Here is a 26,366-nt window from a genome sequence, read left to right on the forward strand (position 1 = left end):
TCATTTAACAAATAGTGTATTTACATAATTAAAATAATAGTGTACTTACAAATTATAAAAAATAAATAATTTATTATAAGAATAATTTAGGCTGCAAATATATCAACACACAATATATTAACTTTTACAATGTATTGAACACGGATTATAATATTCTGTAACTAATGTTTCTTAGCTCCATTGAGTCTTGATAACATATGCAGTAAGACCTACAGCTATTGTTGAAACGACACCAATAATTGGAGCTACAGAAAAAAAAGAAAAATATTAAATTTAAATGTTAACATACATACAAAAACAACTAATGTTAAAATATGTAAGCACTCTTTCTTTTTAACAAATTAAAATTTGTGTATCAATGCCAAAGCCCTATTAAGAAAATGTATCGGTCTACATTTTTTAACTTTGTTTGTAATCTAATTAAAATTACTTTAATTGTTCATATGATACAGGAAATTTTTTTAAATGATATGGAATATTCAGTATGACAAATTAATCTGAGGTAAGTTTACATAGAAATTTTCAACTTTTAAAAACTAATGAGTAAAACAAAAAATTTATTAAACATAGCATTTTAATTAAAAGGAATAATCTTGAAGACATTGAAAAAAGCTTACAAAATATGGCAAATAGATACAAATAAAAATGCAGAAATAAAAAAGATGATACATAAATACAAATAAATATAAAATGTATCATTTATTCAGTAAACTTAATAAAGCATGTATTTTATACTTATTTGCAAAAAAGTAAAAAAAAAAATGAATTTATTAGACTACAAATACGGTTCTTAAATAGAAAATTATGTTATAAGGGTATTTTTAATTATATTACATAATACAGTTTTATTACAATCATGATAAGTTAAAAAATATTAATGTTCAGTTAAACATTTTTGGTGGTTTATTATAGTAAAATAAAGCTCTGAAGTAGAAAAAAAAGATTCACAAATTAAGAGTTTAGCCAAAGGTTGAAAAATTAAACAATAGATAGACAATACAGAATTGTTAAATCAGTTAACAAGAATCAGTTAGGAAAAAGGAATCATTATTACAAAAATTTTTACAGAACTTACCAAGCCTCATAGATGAGCTTTGAACAGGTGCATCTCCAAACTCTGATAATTTATCTTCAGCTGCATCAGGCAAAATCAAAGCTCTGGTAGCTAAAAATATTATAACAAAACATGAAAACTTATAAAAAAATAGGGATATTAAATTAGTAAAAAATAAACTTGCCTAATATCTAATAGTTTCATACATTACATTTCATACATAATATCTAATAGATTAAAAATAATTGTACAGTGGGAACAGACCTGTAATTGGATACATTTTTAAGTAATAAACAATTTATATATTTTGATTTGCTAACAGAAAAAATCTTTTGACCAAGTTTAATATAATGATTATTCAAATTATTTTTAGATAAACATTGTCAATATATGAGAAAATTTGCAACTGAAATATTAGTCAGTAAAAAAACATTCCTTTAAAAAATGAATTATGAAAATATCATTTTGATAGCTCTAACAATAATTTTATTTTTAGCCTTGCAAAAAAAGATCCCATTGATTGTTTTCTAAAATAAATTTATTTAAATTTTCATAAAATTATTAAAACAGAATCCACAGAATTAACAAAACATTTTGGGTTTTACTGGCAATTTTTCTAAAGCATACATTTTAAAGAATTAAAATATTATAAGATAACATAAAATTAGTTTCACTGATATACTTGGAAATAGTGGAACATTTGATAATTGATATATTAGGCACCTGAAAAGAATTTTTATTTACAAATTATAAATGTATTGTTGGAAAAGATTTGTCTATTCAGTATAATCAACTATATCAATAGTGATATGTAACACGGATGAACAATAATGACATTTTTTACGAAATAAAAATTTGAGGAATTATGTTCAATATGCTTCATGTGATAGTTCACATTAAACTATATAAGTCTCCATCATTTAATGTTTAATATGATGTTAGAAGCTAGAAGTTCTTATTACAATAGCAATTTAAGTACAATAAGAGAATGCATACTTCATAAGAAATAAGACAGTAATTTTTTAGTTCCTTGCAGCATTATGAGCATGAACATGCAATAGGATACAATAATTTTCAATCAGAAAGCCAATTTAAGTAAGTGAAATTAATTAATTTCAAATTTATAGTTACATTTATTATTAATAGATTAAATAGTAGATAAAATTTCGACAAATGAAGACGTTTTGCTTCATTCATCCCTTAATACTACTAGTAATAGTCAAAGAAAACCTCCTAAAAAATCGAGTGCAAAACATTGCCTCTAAGCACTTCTAATCCTATAACTCTATAATGCTCTATCAAGAGTTGGCATTTTGTCCAGAAAAAACCTATTTCTTACAGGACACTCAAAAAATCTTGGGAAAAAAACAGAAAAAAGTTGACCAAATGGAAGAAACTTAAAATAATCAGTATAATTACAATAATCAGTATATTTCGCAATAAGTGTATCTTAAATTTAAACAAATTGAATTTAATATATTACCGGAAAGAAGTTTTTTATCTCCTCTTTTTTAAAAAAAATAACTATTTTTGTATTATAACAATTTAAAAACCTACATATCATATCACTTAACATAGAGGAATCATATCGGCTTGGTTTGAGCATTCATATTTGGCAACATTTAATTATTAGAATCAGCATGTAATTTGTAATTGTAAATTTGATATGAAATTTGTAACAGCGCAATTTCATAAGTAAATCATTAAATATATTTTTATTTACCGTTTTCACTTATTTAAAAATTATACATTAAATAGCTGAGAAATACTATTATATAAATTAAAATGCAAAAAGAAACTGTTTATGAAAAGAATTCTCCTATATAGGCTGGAAGAAACCTATTCCTTCCAAGGTTGCTTTTACCATAGTTTTAACAGATAGTTTTTCCCACTGAGGAAGAAACTTCCATCCTGGGCGCCATCCCACTTTTAATAAATTTCTGTGCAATCAATAAGTTTTGATTCATATTTATGGAGGTAGTGAGTCTAATAACTGAACAAATTTAAATGTTATCACATATAAATGATTGAATTCTTTGTTCTCATTAAGCAACTGATTCCACCAACCAAGGAGTTTAAAACTGACAGGTATTTAAGATGGAATTTCTCAGAAAGTATTCAAATGAAATTTACTAAATTTTTGGAAATTTGCACACTTATATTTCGGCTATAAAAGGCACCACACATTATGCAAAATACAAAGAATTTTAAATACATTATTTTCTTTTAAATAAAAAGAGTAATATACTAAAAATAAATATAAGTAAATAAAAGTAAAATATGCTACATCAGTTTTAAGCATAAAGGGGATAATATATGTGTAAATTAAATTATATTAATTTTATTTTCCTGTGTTTTATTTTCTCAATAATTACTTGAAAAAACTTTAAAAAAATAAATACTGTCACATTTATATAAAAACATATAGCTATATTCAAATCTATGGCGTCATAAATGCTTCTCTGAAAAAGTGATAAAATACAAAAAAGTAGCTAATCTAATAAAAATAATACTGTCAAAAAATTTTGTAATTGATTTATGTGTGTAACATTAAAACTCTTGAAACAATGTCAAATTAACCTTTTATAATAAACAAAAAGACCTAGTTAATATAACTTGATTAAAACCTAGTTAACTATCTTTACAAGTCTTTGTCCTGCGCACCCAGACAATACAAGCACATTTTCTTAAGCTATTAAGTAAATTTCTTAATGTAAATACAGTAACAATTGAGTGTATATGGCAAGTTTTTATTCCTTTCAATGATAGCCAAATCTGTTACACACTTGATTTTAAGATTCAGCATTTATGTAGTAAGCATTTAATCTAGCATTAAGAAATACAATACAATACATTTAAGTACAATAAGCACAAAATAAATGAATCCATAAAAAATTCTTGAAGAAATTTTAGGTGATTTACTTCAATTTTAGTTTCTGCAATAAAATTTATGTGAGAAATATGATGTAAAATCTTTTGAACATAATATAAAACCTTATATTAAAAGTACTTTTGAAATGAATTCACTTTTAGTTAAACAGATTTTATGATTTTGAGGGAAAAAATAATAAATTAACAAATAAAAACTCCTTTCAAATTAAATTCAAACAATTTTAATTTTTAGTGTAAAAGTCATGTGGACTAACAAGATGGAAAATTTTTATAGATAGTTTTAAATATAACATTATTTATGAACATATCTTTAAACATAAACATTTCATGCACAATATACCAATACAAAAAGAAAAAATCATAATATTCTTTTGAAAATAATAAAATATGTATTTCAGATTAATATAACTTTTATAGAATTATTCAACCTTATTTCTTGATGAATTCATATTTCAAAAGAGCAAAATATATGTAGTTAAATAGCCACTAGAGTGATATTGCAATGAAATGGAATTTAGAATTTTTGTTATACAAGGGAATGTTTACTTAACCTATTCCAGAGACTTAATTTCATCAAATTTATTATATATTCTCTGTAAAAAAAAAGTGACTAGTAACGGCTGAATGGGTAGCAGTTGCTACGTAAAAGAAAAGCGGTTTGTACTCAATGCTGACCACATTACCATAGAGAGAGATATAGACTCTCAAATCAATTACAGTTACTTAAGTATAGAAAATATATATAATACATATTTACTATATGGAATAGGTAATAGAAGCCCTCAAATATACAAAGTAATGGTGGAACAAGCAAGGAATTTTTTAAGGACATTTCTCGGACTTTAGAGAATCGTGTGCCAATGATATTCAAAAAATTTAATTAACTAAAAAAAAATTTTCTCTATTTCAATAATGTTAAATGAAAGCATGTCTTGTGAANCTGTAATTGGATAGATTTTTAAGTAATAAACAATTTATATACTTTGATTTGCTAATGGAAAAAATCTTTTGGCCAAGTTTAATATAATGATTATTCAAATTATTTTTAGATAAATATTAGCAATATTTGAGAAAATTTTCATCTGAAACATTAGTTAGTGAAAAAATATTCCTTTAAAATATGAATTATCAAAATATAATTTTGATAGCTCTAACAATAATTTTATTCTTAGGTGTGTAAAAAAAGTGTCTATCAATTGATTTATTCCTAAAATAAATTCATTTAAATTTTCACAAAATTATTAAAACAGAATCAAAAGAATTAACAAAACATTTTGGTCTTTACTAGCAATTTTTCTAAAGCATAAATTTTAAAAACTCAAAATGTTATAAAATAATATAAAATTAGTTTCAGTGATATATTTGGAAATAGAGGAATAGTTGATAATTGACATATTAGGCATCTTAAACTAATTTTTATGTAAAAATTATAGATGACTTTTTGCAAAACAAAACGTCTATTCAGTATAAGCAACTATATTAATTGAGAAATGTAACATAGATCAACTATAATTAAACTATTTACGAAATAAAAATTTGAGGAATGATACTAAATATGCTTTATGTGATTCTTCACTGTAAACTGTTAAAGTCTCCACCGTTTAATGCTTAATGTGATGTTAGAACCTAGAAGTCTTTATAACAGTAGTAAATTAAGTACAGTAAGAGAATGTATACTTCATAAGAAAAGAAATATAAATTTTTCAGTTTTTTATAGTATTAAAAGCATAAACATACAATAGAATACAATGATTTTCAATCAGAAAGCTAAATTTAGTAAGTGAAACTAATTTCAAATTTATAATTAAACTTATTGTTAATAGATTAAAGGTTAAATTTAGACAAATGAAAGTCGCTTGGCTTCATTTATTCCTTAATACTAGTAATAGTCAAAGAAAACCATGAAAAAACAAGTGCAAAATATTGCACTTGTCAAAGAAACTTAACAGAGAAAAGTGGTCAAAATTGAAGAAACTAAAAATAATCAGTACAATTATTTAGCAATAAGTGTACCATAAATTTAATCAAATTAAATTTATTATATTATCAGAAAGAAGTTTTTTGCATCTGCTTTTAAAAAAAATAATAACTATTTCTGTATTATAACAATTTTAAAACCTACATATTATATCACTTAACATAGAGGAATCATACCGGTTTCGTTCGAGCATTCATTATGAAATGAAAATAATTTTAGTTTAACAGATTTTATGATTGTGAAGAAAAAAAAATATAATAAATTAACCAAATAAAGACTCTTTTGGAATTAAATTCGAACAATTTTAATTTTTAGTGTAAAAGTCATGCGGACTAACAAGATATTTTTATAGATAGTTTTAAATATAACATTATTTATGAGCATATCTTTAAACATAAACATTTCATGCACAATATACCAATACAAAAAGAAAAAATAATATTCTTTTGAAAATAATAAAATATGTATTTCAGATTAATATAACTTTTATAGAATTATTCAACCTTATTTCATGATGAATTCATATTTCAAAAGAGCAAAATATATGTAGTTAAATAGCCACTAAATGTGATATTGCAATGAAATGGAATTTAGAATTTTTGTTATACAAGGGAATGTTTACTTAACCTATTCCAGAGACTTAATTTCATCAAATTTATTATATATTCTCTGTAAAAAAAAAGTGACCAGTAACGGCTGAATGGGTAGCAGTTGCTACGTAAAAGAAAAGCGGTTTGTACTCAATGCTGACCACATTACCATAGAGAGAGATATAGACTCTCAAATCAATTACAGTTACTTAAGTATAGAAAATATATATAATACATATTTACTATATGGAATAGGTAATAGAAGCCCTCAAATATACAAAGTAATGGTGGAACAAGCAAGGAATTTTTTAAGGACATTTCTCGGACTTTAGAGAATCGTGTGCCAATGATATTCAAAAAATTTAATTAATTTTAAAAAAAATTTCTCTATTTCAATAATGTTAGATGAAAGCATGCCTTGTGAAGGCAGTAGTCACCACATTATTATACCCCACCTTCAACAAAAAAACTGTATCATAGACTCTAATAAAACAATATTTATTTTAACATTTTCAGTTGAAAATTTCAATTGGGTCAACAAATGCCAATTTCCTCACTTCTAAGAAACCAGTGCCTAATATAATATTATAAAAATTAAACAATAACAAAAATTTGAAAATAAAATTAAAAAATAATAATATACAATAAGTTTGTTTGTTCTGAAGAGTTAATCTAAAGAAAACAATCTTACAAACAATTTAACAATTTAGACAAAAATCTAGCAGAATCCAAAGATAGCCATTTTTTTTTCAAGTCTCACAGAGAGAAATTATTTAAGGAACCCAACTATATTTAGAAACTATTCTGAAAATATAAAAACAATTTCCGAAGTCAATTTGTTAGCAATATTTATCCTTGTGTGATTATTCACTTAGTTTGCAAAGCAAATCAAGTGTGCTATTTTGAAATAGCTACAAATGCATCATTTTTTCCTCTCTTCTTGTTACTTACTTGGTGAAACTTCGCAAGATGTATCAATGTCTTCCTCTGTGAGTTCTAAATTAAGTAATTCTTTAAATGCATCAAGAGAATCGCTCGCAGCATCATTGTGAAACTGGTAATCACAAACACAAACATCCATTTGGGGCAAGGGAGCAAACACTCGCCTAGGTAGTTCATGCACTACCAAAGGATCTGTGAGAGAAGCAAATGCAGAATTGTAGTAAGGATGTTAGAAAAGCAAATAATTTCATTTTATTATAATACTAGTATGTGTATGATAGTATAATATCTAATAATTCTTCAACATACAATTCAATATTAGAATTGAGGTAGAACTTAGGTTCTTTCCTGCTCATAAAACAGTCCATTAATTTTTGAATTATTAATTAAAAACTCCATTAATTTTTCAACAAAATTTCTCAAACCTTTTTGAAAGTTAAGGGACATTAAAACATTACATTACTATAACATTAAAAGTGCATATGAAAAAAATTTACAAAATTTTAAGGCACTAGCACTGTTTTTTAAATGAGCTAGTATTATGTTATTAAGTGAATAAAAATAAAGTTTGGCTACATTTAGCAATTTTCAGATAAGAAAGCATTCAACCATATGGGCTATATATACCTTTGCATATACCCATATGTGTTTACAACTAGACACTACAAAAACACTCAAAGAGGAAAACAATGTTTTTAATAATGATGCAACACATAAAAATGAAACTCAAAAGTGATATATGTACTAGAAAAATGTCGAAACTAATATAAAAAAAGAGATTTATTTTCTAAACAATTACAACATTAAAATAAATATTGTACTAGACTTATTTTTGGAACTTTTTTTTTTAAATGGCTTATCTGACTCCATTACAGTACTCTTAATTTATAATTATATATATAGCTCACTCAATTATAAATCATGTTTTACATTAGATATAAAGAGGGGGGAAAAAGAAAACAGTTGAGTTTAGGCAGAAAAAACTATGAGAGAAAAATTAAGAAAAATTGATTGACTCTTAATAACCATGGCATATAGAAACAAACGTTGTCTGAGCTTGCTTTCACTTTATTTCTAGCTATCACTAAAAACTAGTTCTTTTGAAGATAAATGCAATTTGATTGCAACAAACAGGATCAGCAAAGAATTTTAATTTTGATTTTTAATATACAACCATTTAAAATAAATTGTTATACAGCAATGAAACAAAAAGTATATTACATGATTATAAACATGTAACATAAACATGCCAGAAAAGACAAAAGATAAGCAAAACGGAACAAATATTAAATTCAGTTTGTAATTTCAGTTACGTAATAAGACAACAGCTTAATATTAGATTTTTAGGTTTAAAAAAAAACTTATTATTAGATATTGGTGTCGAATTAAAAAAATCTATAAAACTAGTCAATATTTTATTTGCAAAGTTATATCACATCAACAGTTCTTATTATTTTTTAATATTAGATTTTTAGGCTTAAAAAAAAACTTATTATTAGATATTGGTGTCGAATTAAAAAATTCTATAAAATTAGTCAATATTTTATTTGCAAAGTTATATCACATCAACAGTATCTATTTATTATTTTGTTGAATACCACATAAAAAATTTGATTTTGCCTGCTAATTGTCTAAAAGTATGAAATATTGTGTCAGCATGCAAAGTGTTAATAAAATGAAGTGCAATATTGAATTTGTCCATTTATAATACACTTTCAATATTAAAAATAATATTAAAATTATTTTAAATTCCAACTTTTTAAAAATTGCTATAACCATTAATAGTATTACTTACTTTTTTCATTTATAAATCATTGCACTATGGTACTGTATTACTTAAAATGTCATAGTTTTTTTTTTTTTTTTACACTTTAATACAGTACAAAATTTAATATACAAACAATTTTAGTTCTTATTATTTTTTATTATAAAACTCATGTATGCTTATATTATGCAGTAATTAATTTCTACATAAAAAAAGTTTAATTTATTGAGTTAAAATAAACTTTGGTAATGTAACATTAATAGACAAAATCAGAAAATATCAGCTCTAATTGTGAAACAAGGTAAGTAGAAGAAAGGAGATATTTAAAAATTAAATGACAAACAATAGACGAATGAAAACAACCTTACCACTTTGTTCTTCTTCAATTAATAATAAATCTTCACAATGAATCTCACATCGAGAAATAAGGCTTCTTGCAATATCTTGCTTTATGGCCTATCAAGAAAATTTCAAATCATAATAGAAAAGGAACTTATAATAAACATTTGTTAACTCCTAAACTGTCACATTACTTAGGCAAATTTGGTGAAATTTTTCGATTGAGCAGAGTTTTTTTCTTTTTATAACACAAACTAATTCCCTTTGCCAGAAAGTAACAAGGCTTGACCCAAAACTCAAACCAGGATAGACAGTTAACAAATTAGTAATAGTTTTCGTTACAGAGCATTTTTAAGGGCAATTTTCTACCCAAACAGTTTTATTATTACTAATAATTATTTAATTCAACAGAAAAAAAATTTTATCCATTGGGAATACTACATATTAAAAAAAAAGCATGAACCTTGCAAAAAAGTGTATATAAAGATGAATGTTTTTTTTAATACAGTCAGCATAAGAGTACTTCTATATAGTTTAGTCAGACCAGCCAGTATAGTTTAGTATGTCAGCATAACTTACTCTTATTTAAAATTACAATGTCATATCCAGATATACCAATTTTTAGGCTTTTGCAGGAAATTTTTCTTAAATAAAGCAGAAGAATATTGTGATGATTTTATGTCTGAATAAAAATAATATTTACAACCACCATAATTAAATATTTTAATAATTTATATAAATAACACTATTGCATGAGATGTTTTTTTAAAAAAACGCAGATGAAATTTTAAAAAAAACTATTACATTATTTAATTGCTATTTCTTGACCACTTTTAGCATTCTGTAACGATAAAACTTTCAGGTTGGCAGGTTCGTTTAAATAGTAGAAAAAATAAAACCATACGACTATAAATTAAAACATAACTTTAATGATAAAAATTCATTTAAATTTAAAACTAATAAAAAAATACTTGCTCTGATATATTAATGATTTAATAAAATTGAAAAACAATACAGGCATAGGCTTCAAAACTTAATTTTTGCATTTTGGGTCAATAAATAGCACTGAAGAACAAATAACTTTTGGCATTTATACAAATACTTGACCATACCTAATCCAGATATGGGAATTAATGTTATATATAACAGAGGGTTGCATAAATGTAGTGAGAAACTTAGTTAGGGAGTTACAGCACATCAACAGGATTAAAACTGCATACAAAACCGATACTCGGAAATATGGGCACATCCTTAACATGACCTGTTCAGAAGCACACGAAGAAACAATTTATAATAGAGAAGTGCTCCTAACGACATATGATGACATTTCTGGGCAAGGATTCCTATGCAATTTTAATCCTAATGATGTGTCCAAACTCCCCTATAAATTTTTCTCAGCAATACGTATAACATACTATTATGTATAAAATTTTTAAACTTAAACATTTGGACAAAAAATGACTACAAATGTCATTGAAAAAACTGTTGCTAATTAAAGAGAGAAAGCAGTAGCAGATTTGAAATCAGCAACATGAAAGTATATCAGAGATCAGTTAAAAAGTCTCATGCAACAGAAAACAAACACTGTCTGTGTGTGTGTGCATGCGTGTGTGTGTGTTGTTCTCCAGTGATAATAAAAAAATAAAAATTTGAATTGAAAATTGAAAAACTAAAGCAAAATTTATTACTACAGAAATACAAATAGTAGAGTATTTTAAAGTCATACTAATAATAATAACATCAAGACAATGTCTATGCATTAATAAAAAGTATTAAAACAAAAGTGAAAACAACAACAAAAAAAATTTATTTAAAAATAATTATATTTAAAAGTAATTGTATTTATACCATATTGAAACTGAACATTGATTTAGGAAAACATAAAATAAAAAATAACTAAACTGAAGCGGAAAATTCATTTAAGAAAACGTAAAATAAAAAACATTTACATCAACTGCCTCTTGGACTGTAGCTTTAGCATGTATATAAGCTCTACACTGCATGATACCCCTGAATGTCATCATAGAGGTGGCAGTAAAGATTTCTGGGCTTGAAATAACATCATTTCCCTAAAAAAGTGTATTTTTAAGTTAGATACATCATCTGTACCAATATCGATGCATTAATTTCAAACTGAGCAGTACATACTCTACACTAAAGAAATTTTTGTTATAGATTTGTATTATTATGGTCATCAAATAGTAATAAACATTACAAATTAAGACATTTAAGGCTGTTCATGAAAGGTTCTGTGGTCACAAAAAAAAATAACAGTTTTTAGTAAATCACATGCTATTTTTATAACTGTTATAAATTTCTAACATTTATTTATGATTGCTATATTTTGTCCATCTTTAAGGGGTTTAACTAGCACCTTGAATTAAAAAGCCACATGACTGGGTCTTCTTTGTTACAGGAGAACAACTTTGATTGTGTTTCTAAAGAACAACATTAAACTTTATAAAACAACATTAAAAAATAAAGTATACAATTATTACTTGCTTATAGGTTTTAACTTATTAATGGATAATTTAAGATATGTGTCTTAGTGAAAATGGCATTTATTATCTCTTCTTTAGGAGAAAACAACATAAATAAGACATAAACATGTGAAACATCTAATGATAATAAAACAATCAATACTGTTTATCTATACAGTTATTTATGTAATGTTATTTATGAAATGTCATTTACTGAAAAGCAATATAAATTAATATAACAAATTTATAACAATATAAATTAATATTTGTCAACTCTGATTTTTGGACCAAGTTTTACTGATAACCCTTAATAAAATTTAAACACTTTTAAAAGTTAAATTGAAAATATTAATAAGATTTAACTACTGGAACTATACTACTGGAATTATAAATGCACAATTCTGTAAAATATTAATAAATTTTATTTCTATACTTTAAAATAAGTAGCAAAAAATAACAAAATAAATATCTTATTAAAATTCATGATTATAAAATTCAACTCATAAAATTAAGAGTTTAATTTATTTAATCATGAAGTTCCACATAATAATAAATTTAATTTTAAACAACTAAATTGAATAGTCAATTATATTTTTACAAAATAATGAAATAAACTGAATTTATAAATTCCAAACACATTTAGTATAAACCTGTCAAAAAATCAGTATTAAAAATTACAAAAACATCTAAGTATAAACTGCAATTAAAAATTTGTTTTTGAACTTACAAGGGGAATGAACAACTCAACATCAAACCATTCCGATAAATGTTCAGTTCTTTCAGACTGTTTCTTTTTAGACCTTTTTCCTTCTACAGAGATGGCCAAAGCATCATCCATATTCCTTTTTTGTCCATTGAAAAGTAAAACTGCATTTTGTATGTTTTCAAAAAAGTTCTTCAAAGACAACTCCATTTGTGTCTGCAAGCTTAAATTATTAATTTCAGCTTTCTCATGGGGGAATTTCACATCAACTGCAAGATGACAGCGAAGACGATGCCATTTTTGAGGACCATTCTGACTTTTCCATTCAGCGGGAGTTGCTGATGACTAAAATAATATATGGGGAACTGAAGTAAAACTAAATATGTTATATATACATTCACAATAGAAATAATATCACTCTGATAATCATGATAGCTAAAATTGGCAAAACTGTTCAAGTACGTGAAATGTGTAGAAAGATATTAATTTATAATTAATTGACATACTGCACATTGGAAATGAATTTTATGTTTCTTTTGATATTTTAATTTATAATAATTAAAATAACATAATTTATTGGAATATTTACTACATTTTACTACAAATGCTTTAAACAAATAGACTAATATTAAATTATTTACTTCTAATGATTAGATAGTATTGTAAAATTATCTGTTCTGTATAAAATATGATATATAAGTTTCAGATCATTATTTCACCGCAAAAAGTTTGACTTTAATATTTATAGGGACTATTAATAATTTTTAAGGAAGGGATAAAAAAAGAGATTAATGAGGAAAACTAATAAATATAAGTGCTATTTACTGTGATTAAGCTGTAAATATATAGAACTCATAAAATAAGTTTAAAAATACAGAAAAATGGAAAGAGATGCAAAAAAAAATTTTAAAGGAAAAAAAATTTTTTTTAAATATTTCAAAAATTTAAAAAAAAAGAAGAAAAAGGGAAAAACTATGAGATTTTATCTTTTCGCTATTTAGTTTTCCTGGGTTTTTATTTTATTTTTTTAATTTTTTAAAAATTGTTTTGTAAGTTATTATCATCTTTTTCAAAAAATAAAAAAAATCTTTATTTCCAAGATTTCCATATTTTTTTAACTAATAAAAATATATTAGTAAAAATAAATCAGGAAATTTCAAACAACGGAATAAGTGCTTGCTCATTTAAAAAATTTTATAATACAGTATTAACTACATTATCTAATCTGCATAAACGTGAAGCTTATTTTTTGCCTGAAGGTCATGTTAAGGTTGTTTCCCAACACTTCAGATGATATTGTGTAACTTAAAATTTAATCACTTTGACATTTAGTTACAAACAACACATTAAAAAACATTTATGGATTTACAGTAAAATAACTAACAAATGACCCCCTTGTTTNACTGCATTTTGTATGTTTTCAAAAAAGTTCTTCAAAGACAACTCCATTTGCGTCAGCAGGCTCAAATTATTAATTTCAGCTTTCTTATGGGGGAATTTCACATCAACTGCAAGATGACAGCGAAGACGATGCCATTTTTGAGGACCATTCTGACTTTTCCATTCAGCGGGAGTTGCTGATGACTAAAATAATATATGGGGAACTGAATTAAAACTAAATATATTATATATACATTCACAATAGAAATAATATCACTCTGATAATCATGTTAGCTAAAATTGGCAAAACTATACAAGTACATGAAATGTGCAAAAAGATATTAATTTATAATTCATTGACATACTGCACATTAGAAATGAATTCTATGTTTCTTTTGATATTTTAATTTATAATAATTAGAATAACATAATTTATTGGAATATTTACTACATTTTACTACAAATGTTTCAAACAAATAAACTAATATTAAATTATTTACTTTTAATGATTATATAAATTTGTAAAATTACCTGTTCTATATAAAAAATGATATGTAAGTTTCAGAACATTATTTCACCACGAAAATTTTGACTTCATTATTAATAATTTTTAAGGTAGGGATAAAAAAAAAAAGAGATTAAGGAGGAAAACTAAGAAATACAAGTGGTATTTACTGTGTTAAGGCTGTAATTATATAGAACTCATAAAATAAGATGCAAAAATTTTTTTAAAGGAAAAAGAATTTTAAAAAAAATATTTCAAAAATTCAAAAGAAAAAGGAAAAAAAAGGAAAAATTATAATCTTGTCATTGTGTGAGCTGATGACGAGATTATATCTTTTCATTACTTAGTTTGCTGGTATTTTTTTCTTAAATATCTATCTTTTTTTTTTTAAATATTTATGTCTTTTTCCATATTTTTTTTAATTTTTTTAACCAATAAAAATACATTAGTAAAAATAAATCAGTAAATTTTAAACAATGTTATAAGTGCTTGCTCATTAATTCCATAAGAATTATAATACAGTATTAACTGCATTATCTAATCTGTATAAACATGAAGCCTATTTTATGCCTCAAGGTCATGTTAAGGTTATTTCCCACAACTTCAGATAATATAGTATAACTTTTGACATTCAGTTACAAACAACACATTAAAAAACATTTATGGATTTACAGTACAATAACTTACAAATGACCCCCTTGTTTGAATATTTGGTGTTCATTGAGTCATTTTAAGATAGAAAGAGAATTTCCAAGTATGGAAGGGGAACCTAGGGAATTTTCTAACACGGAAAGAGAATATGTGGATCTCATGTTAGCTACATAAAAGAGTTATACATATATATATAAATACCAGAGTTGATATAAGATACTTATACTAAGAGTTGGCCACATATAAGAGGCTGATTGGTTACATATAGGACTCTTAAGTATCATTTATTTCTATACACATAACTAAAAGATATTATTAGAGTGAATTATAAAAAATGAAGAGCCATAGCCCCAGATAGAATTAGAAGGAGAAAACTTGCAGAGCCCTGGCCTGCAGCAGGCTGTAGAGCTTGCGAAGAAATAATGAAGTTCATAAGCTTTATAATTATAATTTACGAAATTAGAAAATAAAGTAGAGAAATAAATACTCCCCCTTTTTAACATTATTAGTATCCTCACAACTAAATTTAACTGTACAGTTCAGTATAATATTGCATAGATTTAAGTTATAAAAATTATTTGTAAAAATTACATATTTTATTTTTGATTAATCATTAGTGATTCCACTAGATTTTGAAAACTATGGTTCCTCGGGACCCAAGACTTAAATTTCTAGGTCCTCTGTTATCAAAAGCAGTTCCCAATAAAAAACAGCATAAATCCCCATTTTAAGAATACATATAAAGAGTAAATATTTGATGTTTAAATTGTTTAAAGATGTTTTTTTTCCTACCAAAACCTTCTAAATCTTCATAAATTCCAAATTTTTAAGTGAAATAAAATAAAAATTCGATTCGAACCATGTTTTAAAAATTAAAACATAGAAAAAGGGGTGAGGAAGTATACAAAAATATTTTTTTTTTTAAAGCATACAAGTGATTTGAGATATTGAGCAGAAAATAAAATCTCTACCTCTAATCAATACACTTTTATGGGCATTCCATCTATTTATAGATAAAACAAAACAAAAAAACTATATACATACATAGTTTTCTAGGCTCAAGCATCAAGGCTGTTGATTACATAAAATCATCAGACACACTGGAAACTACTCTAAAAAAATTTCATGACAGCTTATTCTTGCCCAATTAACACTGCTTACTATAATTAACAGAAACTTATAGTTTACTGACTGAAAATTGTACCTTTTCATGAGAATAGCCCACATATTATATCAATGACTTGATTATTTTTTCTACAAAACAATTATGAATTTTTATTGTCTTAGTTTATATTTTACAGCAAACAAAACAAAAATAACCCTCATATATTTTTTACACCAATCGTTGCATAATAAATACAACACTAACTTTTCCAAGGAGTCATTCATAACTTTATTTTTCAATTCATCATCATTAATGATTTGACCTAACTATAAATTTCATTTTTTTTAAAAATAATTTTTACGTAACTTCGCCCAGCATTTCAAAATATCAAGAAAAAATGTAATCTAAAACAGATTCAGCGATACAAATTTTGCTTCCATAAGCAAAGATGCTCCAGTACAGTCAATTCCATTCTTTTATTTATTGCAGTGTAACACCATTGTTTGATAATTTCACAATAATGAATAAAAATAAGTGTTTTAATTAAAAAGTAATTTAGTTTTAATACAAAATACTTGCGATATTTTTCAAAGAAAAAAGTGAAAATTTTAACTTTTTTAAAAAATAAATTTTAAAAAATTAATTTGGAAAGAAATACTAATTGAGGGAAGGAATTTGGGATACTGATCTTTTTCTCAAGACTTATTTCAGTTCTCAGGATTGAAGAGTGGCACCTATGCAACTGCACCAAGGAAAAGCAATTATATAAATACTGAATTATTTTATCCATCTGGTGTTAGGGAGGGGAGAACATTTTTTGTACTAGTTTGGTTAATTTTGCACAAATAATTCTGTGGCACTACTCATTTCATTTGTTTCTGCTGTGGAAAATTATGCCTCCCAGGGGAAAAAAACATATATGGAAATGGATTAGTCATGTTCTACATAAACCTGAAAATTTAAAACAAAACAAGTTTCTGATTGGAAGCCGCAGGGCAATAGAAAAAAGAGAAAAACCTAAAAACACTTGGCACAGAATGAACTGAAAAAAACGAATTGAAAACAATAACACCATTAAAGACATGAGGAGAGGCAAAATTTCTGGCCACAAATAGAGTGCAGTGAAAAGCTATGATAGAAGCCCTAGCTCCAATTCGGAGTGAATAGGAATATGTAATGTATGCATGAGTAGAGGACACATCATAACTTCATTTTTGCATCTGTCTACAGTTTTTGATGTGTAAACAATATATCCTGCATCACCGATCATAATATGAAATGTAAAGATAAGTACAAGTAGAATAATACTTCAAAATTAAACATTAGGCATGATACTGCTTCAACAGTGAGAAACAGTAGAATATTTTAGAGATGTATGTACTTTTAATCACCACATATAAGCAGATACATTACAATAAGTACATAATACATTTTTAATACATAAGTAATGTGATAGTTTTTTATGTATTCATATTTTATCTTTAATATTATTTCATAGAAAATTAATTACTTAGCATCAATTATTTATTAAATATTTTCAATTAATATTTTCATTTGTAAAAAAATACATCATTATGTAAAATAAGAATCATAAGGCATTAATATATTGAATAACTCTAGCTTTAACTTCTTTTCCATTTTTCAGTAATTTTAGAGGAAGAAAATAATAACCTGGAAACAAATTTTTTTAATTTAAAAACAAATATTTCTAAGATTTATAATTTTATTTGTCAAACGAGAATCTGCAATGAATTACTACCTTTACTGTTGTTTTTTTATGCAAATAATAAATCATTTTATGCATATGCATCATTTTATGTTCTCCATTCTGGATCTTAATTGTAATAGAAACCTCTCATCAGCAATAGTAAGACTCTGTATGGGCCATTTCAAGAAGAATTCATTCATTGAAGAATTCTTCAGACAAGACCAGATTATATTCCATATGCAGACATTGCTCTCAAACCCAATTAACGCCAAAACGCATTTTCAAATGACAAGCCATTCTGGCTAAACTTTTTGAACTCAGCTCACCACCAGAGGACATCCTATACAGTCTTTAGGCACCAGAACTCACAAAACTCATTCTTTAAACTTTTAGAAATATTTAGAGCTGCCATAGACAAGACAACATTATTTGCATGACAGAAACAAAAATGCATATGCAATATTCCTTGCAGATACTGAGTTGAAAAACAAAATTTTAAAAAATGTTTATAGTTCACTTTTTGATTTATAATGTAAAAAATAAATTCCAAAACTATTATTATGCCAAATTTTTTATTAAAGAGTGCCTCAAAATTATCTGCAGCGAAGTTTTTTTTTTTTTTGGTAATGGAAGATAAGGTTCAATCCTTCTTTCAATATAATCCTTTTTTCCATCACCTTTTTGGCAACAAATTAAAATAATTTTTAAACAAATTGATAATTTTAAAAAGATTAAAAAATAAAATACCTTATAATCTGAGACATCGAATGTTCGGCACAAAATTCTTGAATGAATCAAGGAAAAACTGCTTAAAAATTTGGAAGAAGCATTGAAGTGAAAATATACATATATACAAAATAAAAACAATACAAAAAAATATATATAACAAAAAATTCTTCTGCCACATACTTATACATTAAAGCTGAATATACTACACTAAAGTTAAATACAAAATAAACTTATTAAAGACAAATGTAACATTCTAATTAAATCATGATATGGACAATCAAACAATGAACAATCAAGTATTAATTTTTAAAAAATATATTTGTTTTAACAGATTGAAATAAGAGTGTATTCATAAACATGGTATCATAAAAATATCAGATATATTTTAAAACAAACTTTCTGTATTTAGTATTATTCTGTATTAATTATTCCTAAAAAAGTTTAGTGATATAACCAATCAAAAAACTTTCTATTAGTAATGTTGTTAGTAATTCTAATAGTTTCATTCTTTGCTGTTAACTACCATATTTTATGACAATCTTTATTGCTCTATCTTGCTTATAAGGAAAGTAGTGTCAATTGTTAATCAGAAAAATATTTTTAAAGATAAATTTCAAATCAGAACTGGAGGGTATGAAAACTTTGCTGCTTATACTTTCAGTAAGAAATGAGTTGAATGTTCGACATTTTTCTGATAATAGCTGCCAAATTTTACACTGCTAACGAATTGTAATGTCAATCCTGGAAATTAAGTCTTATTAGATGAATGCATTGGAAGCATGTTCATCCGTAATACTTATATTGTGATGACAATGTACATAAAGATTTTATGAAATTAAAGTACTTAATCAAACTTAACTGTAATAAAAAAAGGATACTTTGAAGTTATAGAGCAAATATTTAACAAAATTCTTTCTCTTAAGATTTTCCCTTTCAAGCTTTTAATTTTGTATATAGCAAAAAGAACCTGTAAAATTCAATTCATATTAGTCATTCTTAGTTTTGACACTAGTAATTCTAATAAGGCATACATAAATATTTTTTTAATTCTTTGATAAAATTGGATAAATAAAATTGTTTACCTGACGAAGAAGTGCTTGATTTTTTACTGTAAAATCAGATGGGGCAACAATATATAATCCTAATATATCTAATCCTCCTGGGAGAGCTCGAACAAGCTGTAAATATATCAGCATAAAATATGTCATTAGTTTAAAAGACAATTTAAAGTAAAGTTTCAATATTAAAATAAAGGAATAATTTAACAATTTAATAAACATTATGCACAGAGAAAGTAATAATATTTTATAATAATACTCATAGAATACAGGATGCATTTTACAATGTTTATAATGTAGGCAATATAAAAATATTGTCGAATAATGACCCAATTTCATTTCATTCAATTTCGTCAGATTTAATTTCAGCAAATTTATTTATTATGTCTAAGTTTTGAGAACAAAGCAAATCAGATGTAACACCAGAAAATCTAGTTGTAAGCAACAGCAATAAAATTTGCACCAAAATATTAGTTTCCATTTAACTTAAAAATAAGCTTTATGGTTTTAAAGAGAAAAAAATATTTTTTTTTGAATAGTGAACTATTTATTACACACATGATGTAAACATAACTATTATGAAAAAAAAATACACAAAACGGAACTCTATAAAGTGGCCCCTTTAAAAAAAAATTTAAAAGTCTCAAAATATTAAACAGTGTTTAATTGCTGTTAAAACTGCAATAAATTAAATAGTTTAAAATAAGTCCTAATTCTAAACAGTTAATTACAGCATAATTTCTGTATAAAATTAAATCATATAGGGATTATAAATCTTTTTTTTCAGTATCAGAAATTATCTTTTAATCCAAGCATTAGTCCTAGCTTTTACAAACATTACTGGAAGAAGAAAAATAGTTTATCCTATGTTTTTTGACAAGGAAGCAGCAGAGAAAATTAGAAACAATTTTCTTTATTGGATTAACACAAGATAACTANATTTGACGAAAAAAGTGCGATTTTAGCCATGTGATTATAAATCTCGACGATTAATTTTAAAATTGTATGAATATGAAATTCTATATCGATTTTTAAAAAATGCGAAAATACAAATCATGATGCGTAATTTTTAGATCACGTAAATACGAATCACAATGCATAATTTTAGAATCGCGTGAATACAAATCACAATGTCTAATTTTTAAAGCACGTATAATTACGAAAATCGACGTTTGATATTACAACCGCAATAGCGAATCACGACATTGGATTTTAAGCTCACGTGAATACGAATCGCTACATAGAGTTTTAAAAGCGTATAAATACAAATCGCTATATTGGATTTTTAAATCTCGTAAATAAGAATCGCAATTTACGATATTTAAATCGGCTGAATAAGAATAGCAACGTTCAACTTTCAAATCAGGTAAATACGAAAATCGATGTTTGATAATAAAATCGCGATTTTAAAAATGCATAAATACAAAACGCGATATTGGATTTTCAAATCTCGTAAATAAGAATCATAATGCACGATGTTTAAATAGCGTAAATAAGGATCGCAATGCGCAACTTTTAAATCAGGTAAATACGAAAATCGATGATTGATATTAAAATCGCGTGAATAACAATCGAGATATTTGCAGAGTCTGGACTTGGGATTTCTAAAAGGCTTGTTAGTATTGTTTTTGTTTAGACCTAATAAATAGAAATTTTCAAGATTAATTGAATGAGCAAATAAATATTTTCACCGCAAATCCACGTCTATATATATTTTTTTTTCTTTTTCGTTTGCTTTTACGCCAGACAACAGGGTCACGACGTCTGAATTGCGAAAATACGAGCTATCCGGCGGACGAATAAAAATACGGAAAATCTTATTTTCTGTGTGTAAAAGAGGAGAAAATAGCTAAAATAAGTAAAAATACGGAAGGATTAGCAGCTAGGACACAGTTTGAATTTTCTGTTTATCTTTGAAAATCGTAAATAAATATAATTATTTTATTTCAAAGACTGAATTTTCAAAAAAAAAAAATTCCTCATAAAATATTTTAACTTGTTTAAAAAACAATTTCCGCGGAAATTAGTGGGAAAAATAGGAAAATCTGACAAAAAGCGGAAATCCACGAATCCGCGGAAGAATCACATCCTTGGGATTATAAATCTTTTTTTCGGTATCAGAAATTATCTTTTAATCCAAGCATTAGTCCTAGCTTTTTCAAACTTTACTGGAAAAAAAAAATAGTTTATCCTATGTTTTTTGACAAGGAAGCAGCAGAGAAAATTAGAAACAATTTTCTTTATTGGATTAATACAAGATAACTATCTAAATTTATTAATGTTATTTAAAAAAATAGCTTGATGATGCTTGATTTATAAAAAAAAATTTACAAATGAAACATCAAATAAGTTAATTCAGGCAAAATTACTCTGAATAAGAGTATACTTATTCTTCATTTAAATTGTAATTAAAAAAAAATGAATAAATTAGATAAAACAAAAAAATTACACATTAATACAAAAAAAAATGCTAAGTCATTTTATCACATTTTACTAATAGATATAGACCAATAATAGAGTAAATGAGCAAACCTAGGAACATATTTAGAAAAGTCAAACAATTCCAGTTGTATGCCTGACATTTTTTAGTCATTTTAAATAATTCTTTCAGGAAATTATGAAATTTATGATAGTTACTATAGTGTGACAACATTTCTGACTATATAAACTAGGGGTGCACAACCTGCGGCCCGCGGGCCAAATGCGGCCCTTCGACTACTGAAGTGCGGCCCGCGAGAGCTTCTAAACACAATAAAAAAAATTTAAAAATGGGATTAAAATTTTTAAAATTTTAATCGCACTTTTAAGTCATCACGTTTTGACACAATCAATTTTAACAGATTCTTTAGTAAATGTACGTTTAAAGCGCTTTCTTTATTTCTTTTTCTAACAGTTATTTCCACTTTTCTACGTGATTTCGAAAATCTCGAATTTTTATTACGATGCGAGTTTCAGATCGCCCATTTAAATAATAACTTTTTGGTGCACTTTATTTGTGATGATTTCATCTTAAATCTAAGTGATTTTTGATCTTTTTTCTTTAAATTCTTTTTTTCAACAATTTTTTTCGGCAGTTATTGCTATGCGTTCCCACGTATAATAAAAAATTTCAATTATTCTATTACGACATGCAAATTTTAAATCGTGCATTTGACAAGCTTTATTCGTGCTCAATTCAGCATAAATATAAGTAATTTCCCACCTATTATTTCTATACTTTTCCACATGACTTTGATGATCCCGTTATTTAACTATGATGTTATTACGACATGTGATTGTTAATCGCACAATTAAATTATCACTTTTTGACACGGTATTTCGGTACAGTTTTATCGTAAATCCTAGTTATTTTTCCTTCTTTTTTTCCCGCAACTAATATGATTTGGTCGAATGTGGTAATGAATTGCAATTTGGTCAAAAACCAAATATTCGGCAAAAAAAACAAACAAACAAACAAAAAATCGACTGAACGCAGTACACTTGGGGCCAAATAGCAAAATCTTTTAGCAGCATAGCAACACTGAAACTAAAATTTCAATTCTCAGAATAATATTTCCTGGAAAAATGTATTCATAAATTAACTCCAAAAAATAAGGTCAATCAAGAATGTTTTTGAAAATGTTGAAAAGCGAAACAGAGAACATAAAAATCGATCTTAATTTTTGGAAAAAAATTTTAAAGCTGAACATCTCAGTTTTTCAATTACCAGAAAAAGCCAAGAAAAAAGAATTAAGTTAACAGAAATGCTATTAAAAATTACTGCGTTATAAGGAAAACGTCTAAAAAAAGTTTTTTTTTATTTAAAGAAAACAAAAAGATAGAAAAAAAAAAGTTCTTAATTTTTTAAAAGAAAATTTTATGCCGAAAATCTCAATTTAAATGTTTCTCATTGCCATAATTTTAGAAGAAACAAAATTGCTATAAAATAAATTTTATTAGTAACTTTATTTTCAAAGAAAATGCTACGTCATATTAAAAATACCTAAAAAAAGAAAAACAGAAAAAACAAATTTTTCTTAGTTCCTGAAACAAAACTTTAATACTGAAAATCATACTTTTCTATGTTACTGGTTATTTATATTACAGTACAGGGAAATAGTGATAATAAATTAATAGTATGAGACGTTCTGTTAAAATGCTGGGTTATAATAAAAACAGCGAAATATGGAAAAAAATCCTTCTCAATTCTCAAAGTATCGAAAAAAGGACAAAATTGACTTGTCTGATTATAAATTTAAAAAAAAGTAATATCTATAAAAATTCAAAAATAAAAAAAACTTAGAAAAATACATTTCTAAAAAATATTCTGCCGAATATTTGACAGATCATTCAACCAACTGAATTTTTCACAGAAGGGCCAAATACTCGTTACACCCCTAATTTAAATGCAATGTTATTGCAACTTGAGAAATTCATAAAATGGAGGAAAACGTGAATTTTTAAACTGCTCACCGTTTGCAGTTAAGATTTCAATTTTTTGTTGCTTAAGTGATCTTTTTCGATTGAAAAAAAGGAAAATGTTTACGATTTAAAAATTTAATAATTAATAAAATGAAATAATAAAGTACATTACAAAATAAGCATTGAATTTTATCTTGAGCTATCACAGTTTTGTTTTTATTTTAAACCTATAAATTTTCTTCAATTAAAATATTTAATTTGAATTTATATTACTTAATTATGACTAAATATTTCCTACTTTCATTTTGTGGGCATTGCAGTTTTTTTTTATTTATTAGAATTTAATTCTAAAATGAATTTTCGTATTGCATGATATGATAAAAAAACCATTTCTTTTCTTCAATGTTTATTTATTTTGATAAATCTATTGTTCATATGATAAAAATAGCAATTTTTTTTTTGGTTAAAAAAAAAGTTAAGGTTTTTTTACTTTTGAATGATTTCTAATAATGGAACACCTTTAATTTTTTACAAATATATTACTAAGTTTATTGATAAAAAAATAGAGCGCGAATGTTTAAATAAACATTACTACATTTGTCATTAACATGTCTAAATACATGTGCGGCCCTTCGTTAGCCAACCTGCTGTGCAAGTGGCCCTTCACTCAAAAAGGTTGTGCACCCCTAATATAAACATACCTGTTTAGCATGCTGGCAAATCCAACTCTCATCAATATCATTTGCAGCAGTTTTCTGTTTTGATTTTTGCAAGCTATCTTCTTCCCCCTCAATTTCATCTTTCATAGGAGTTGGACATAACCGCAGAACAATATCTTTTTGAGGTGTACTCTAAAATGGTTATATAGTTATAAGTAAAGAATAATGTACATGGAAGAAATACTTGAGAACATTTAAATTTAAATATTAATAATATATACAATCACGGAATAATTAATAAGACACATTTTAATTATTTTAAAATTCATCTGAGCAAAAGAATGCAAAACTTCCAGCACATTGACTTATTCAAAAGAATCATTTTTTTTTTCACAGTAAGACTGTAAAAAACCCTTAATATACAATTGAGTCAAAATTTCAATGAATAAATATTAAAACAATTACTATTATCAATGGGGACAGGGATATTTCTGTACCATGATCTGTCACGTCAACTACAATTGCCAAGGTGCCAAATAGATTTTAAACTTGCAATTTTTAAAAATAAAAAAAAAAACATGTAGATGTTTGCCCGGGGGTGGCTACGAGTTATACCTTTCGAGTTGGTCTCTTTCTGTGATGTTTTTCTTTTCTTTTTTTTAGTTTTTTGCGGGACCATTGCCCGGAAGTTTCCAAGAATTGACGATTATTCTGCCACAGATCAGGATACGGAAATCATTTCTGCATCGGCATCAGTTCGCGTCTACGACCTACGACAAAGAATCTTTTAACTTTCAAAAATTCAAAAAATAAGTAGTAGTTTGCCTGGGAGTGTTTACGAGTTAGCCCACTTCCGTAATATTATTATTATTTTTAGTTTCTTTCAGTCCAGAGCCCAGAAGTCACCAAAACTTGGCCAGCATTTAGGCAAAGATACTGACACGGAAATCTTCCCCCAAAAATAATTGATCATTGCCAGGAATTAATCACATTGAAGCGTTTAACATCACTACAATTAGTATCATACATAAAAATTTTAGTAATGATGCTACCGTAACCAAAAAACGGCATGTAAAGAAGAAACTTGGGGTTAGCATGCATTTAAAACCATGAATATTTAACTTACCTGCCCAATTATCAATCCAGTCTGAACAACTTTATTTTTAATCAAAGTGTTCAAACTTTCTAGAACAACATTATCATAAGTAATGAGTCTCCCCATGGTATTTTATTTAAATCAAAGGCTAAAAGATCATAGATCTATAGTTGGAAATTTTATAATTATTTCATGCTAAATCAATTTTAATAATAATCAATAAAAACAATCTGTCAACGTGTTTATCAACACGTTGCGGCGACAGACGATATAAAAAGAGAAAGCGGAACAAAAACAAATAATGATAATTTCCTGTTTTTAAATCGATATC

General features: G+C 25.7%; 1 protein-coding gene across 1 annotated transcript; it reads right to left on the bottom strand.

Annotated features, from left to right (window-relative positions):
- Positions 1-26,366, bottom strand: LOC107444546 (protein odr-4 homolog). The gene is made up of 11 exons (XM_071179715.1): positions 26,066-26,366; positions 24,982-25,131; positions 19,904-19,999; positions 19,700-19,788; positions 18,840-18,876; positions 12,768-13,088; positions 11,510-11,629; positions 9,590-9,677; positions 7,466-7,648; positions 1,076-1,165; positions 1-245 (listed from the first exon to the last, which is right to left on the bottom strand). Exons 1-11 carry the CDS (start codon positions 26,159-26,161, stop codon positions 172-174), a joined length of 1,344 nt encoding a protein of 447 aa, XP_071035816.1. The 5' UTR covers positions 26,162-26,366; the 3' UTR covers positions 1-171.

This window comes from Parasteatoda tepidariorum, chromosome 4, assembly GCF_043381705.1.
Source record: "Parasteatoda tepidariorum isolate YZ-2023 chromosome 4, CAS_Ptep_4.0, whole genome shotgun sequence".
In the NCBI taxonomy this organism is placed as follows: Eukaryota; Metazoa; Arthropoda; class Arachnida; order Araneae; family Theridiidae; genus Parasteatoda; species Parasteatoda tepidariorum.